We start from the raw sequence: 3515 nt of genomic DNA on the forward strand, positions 1-3515 counted from the left end.
ATTGACCATTGTTTTTGGCATTTCATATTTGCATACACAATCCAATTTTCATCACCGGTGACAATTCTGTACAAAAATTGTACACGCACATTACGTGCCTGAAGAGACGAAGCAACGTTCACATGTTGGAAACAATGATCAATGGAGAGTTTACAAGGCACACAAACACCTTCTTTATGCAGTTTTCCCATATTCCTTAGATGTTTACGTTATGTTTCATGAGAGACATGCAATTGCAGGGCCATTCCACGAGTGTGTTGCCTTGGGTTAGACTCAACAAGCGTTTTCAGAACATCAATATAAATTCCAAAATGTCGGCCCCTGCCATCACAGTTTTAAAGGCTTAAGTCATATTAACGAAATTTGCTGAACCATTATTGACACTTACTTACGTTCAAAGCATTTCCATAAACCTTCTGGCTACAGAGGTGTTGTTTCCCTTCTTGTATTTAAGCAGCATTACATGCCGAATGTGTGTCTCATCGTGTGCCATCACTATAAGGGATTAGAGCAGGGATTCTCAAATTTTCCTCCATCATTAACCCCCTCGGCTTGATGTAATTCTCCATTTACCCCTTACTTCCATACAAAAAATTCATAGCCATCATAAAGGGACAGAAAAACAGAAGGTCAGAAAAAAATATTATTCAGGTTTTTGCACAAAAATAGCAATGTACATTCGTATCACCAAAAATAAAGAAAATAAAAGATTATTTTCTAAAGAAAAAAATATACAGTCCATTTTATCACAAAAAATGAAACCAAACAGAAACATCAGAAACATTATCAGTGGGAACACTGCTGATTCATTGAGTCAATCAGTTTGTTACTCTCATATCGTCATCGGCTTTCAATCGGTTCCTGGCCTTTGTCTTCATTGCTACTAAACTTGAGTACCCTAATTCACATAATTATGTAGTGACAAAAGGAACAAACACTTGGAAGGCACGCTGAGTAAGGAGTGGGAATGAATCTGCGAGTTTTACCCAAAAATGAACACCAACCTTTTCAAATTCTTCTCTAAGCGTAGCTGAGGATTGAAGATCAATCATCTCCTCTATTGCTGGGTCATTATCTTTCATTTCTGACAGTTCAGTGACAAAAGGTCTTATTATCCATCTCTCTGTTGGAATCATGTATTTTGAAAAGTAGCCAGTGAAGTGATTCTTCAATATTTTCAAATGTTCTGTGAGATCTTCATTTATCTCAGGTAACACTCCAGATCTTTCCTCATCCAAGTTTGGAAAATTTGCAAAGTTACTTTGGTGAACTCTCCGTGCCCATGAGTCCAGCTTTGTCTGCAATGCTGTCATCTTTTCACTTGCTTCAACAATGGTACTGACGTTCCCTAAAGTTATTTGTTGACTTGGTTAAGATGGGTAAATATATCTGAGAGGTACCCCAAACAGGTGATGAACTTCGGATCAGCAAAGTCTTCACATAGCTTTGAATTCCGGTCACGAAGAAAAATCTCTAACTCAGTACGGAACTCAAACACACGATTTAAAATAAGTCCACGAAAAAGCCACCTCACCTCAGTATGCAGTAAAAGAATGGAATGCTCAGAGCCCATCTCATCACAAAAAGCTTTGAACAAACGGGGATTCAAAGCTCGGGCCCGAATGAAGTTAACAGCCTCAACAACTTTCTGCAAAACGATTTTCAGTTTTCAGGAAGCGTTTTTGCAGCTAATGCATGTCTGTGAAGAACACAATGTGTTGTTATCACATGGGGTGCCTTTTGCTTCACAAGTGCAGTGAAGCCTGATCTCACTCCCATCATGGCTGGAGCTCCATCAGTACAAATTGAACCAACAATGTCCCATGTGAGATCGTTCTTTTCAAAGAAGTCTTGTATTTTCTGCATTATATCAATAGCCTTTGTGGTTTGTTCGAGAGGTCCACAAAAGATAAATTCATTTTTTAGTTCTTTTTCACATATGTAACGGACAAAAACAAGAAGATGTGAAAAATTGGCTACTTCACAGGATTCATCAAGCTGCAAAGAAATTTTTGCTGGGCTAGATTTGATCTGTTCAATAACTTGTTGACAAATATCTTGCGACATTTCTATAATACGCCGATGAATTGTGCCATTAGAAAGGGGAATGGCTTGAATCTTCTGTTTTTCTTTATTCCCACATACATGTTCAACCATGTCTAAGGCACAAGGTTTAATCAGCTTCTTGGCTATGTCATGAGGTTTCTTTGACTTTACTATTCGCATCGCTACATGATAGGAAGCTGCAAGCATTGGTTTCTTCTCAGATACGAAGCCAAGTTTGGGCAGTGTTCCTGCAGCCCTAAACCTAGCTCTCTTTGCCTCAAATGTAGCACGGTCATCAGATGCATGGGCAGGATGTGTAGCTTCCAGATGCTGTTTCAATATTGAAGGTTTCAGTGACCCATTTCCAAGAACTTTTGAGCACAGCAGACACTGAGGCTTCTCTACACCATCCACAACAATGAAGTCAAAACCATATTGTACATATGAATCCAGGTATGTACGTTTCTTGGACATGACAAAATCTGAAAAGAAATAATTATGAATTAGTATAGTGACTATATAGGACTGAACAGGATTGACTGACACTCTCCCTTCCTCCACCTCCTCCCTCTCTCCCTCACGCATGCACGCGAGCACACACACACACATTCTTAGCATTCTCTCTCACACACACACATTTTACAAAATGAAATTTAATTGAATTATTATTCAATCATCAGGTACATCAATTAGTTACCCCCTGTCATGTAATTTTTTTACCCCCAAGGGGTAAATTTACCCTTGGTTGAGAATCACTGGATTAGAGTATACTGAACTTTACACTTTATAAAGGCTACACTAACGTGAGGTTTAGGCCGTTTAGGCGGTTCTTTTAACTATTATAATGTGATGTACGTTTTTTGGGGGTGGTTAATGAAAGTGTTCCAAAACGTGACATTAATTTCTTGACGACCTAATAGATGTCTGTATGGCGGCAGAAGTAAACAAACATGACTTTCACCCAATTTCGACTAGCTTGTATAATGTGTTGAGGGGGTTGACCCATCAACAACACCAGGGGCGTGTTGCTATGTGCACATTGCTAGGTGGTATAATAGAATTACATACTCTATTCCAGGGGCATGAAAAATTAAACAAACATGACCTTCACCCACCAACAACATCAGGGGGGTGTCACCAGATGGCGTGTTACTAACATTTTTTTTTTCATTTGACTTATATTTAATTATCATGGATACTTTCTGGGATACTGTAGAGAATAATGATTCGTGAAATTCTCAATATTTGATAATACAATAGGCTATTATGTTCTGCCCCCCCCCCCCCCCCAGTTGCCACTGCGGTATATCTGCGGACTTACAACGCTAGAAACCTGATTTCAATACCCATGGTGGTCAGAGCTCAGACAGCTCGTTGTTTAATTACAAACAAACAAAAAGAACATCATTTCTGTAATTAATGTATTGTATGACATCTATTCGCCCAGAAAAAGGACCTCTAAATAACAT

General features: G+C 38.8%; 1 protein-coding gene across 1 annotated transcript; it reads right to left on the reverse strand.

Annotated features, from left to right (window-relative positions):
* Positions 1-1662: 1662 nt before the first annotated feature.
* Positions 1663-2520, reverse strand: LOC106465672 (protein ZBED8-like). The gene has a single exon (XM_013925907.1). The coding sequence runs from the start codon at positions 2518-2520 to the stop codon at positions 1663-1665; it is 858 nt and encodes a 285-aa protein (XP_013781361.1).
* Between the last annotated feature and the right edge of the window lie 995 nt (positions 2521-3515).

Source organism: Limulus polyphemus, unplaced genomic scaffold (assembly GCF_000517525.1).
Source record: "Limulus polyphemus unplaced genomic scaffold, Limulus_polyphemus-2.1.2 Scaffold2017, whole genome shotgun sequence".
Lineage (NCBI taxonomy): Eukaryota > Metazoa > Arthropoda > Merostomata > Xiphosura > Limulidae > Limulus > Limulus polyphemus.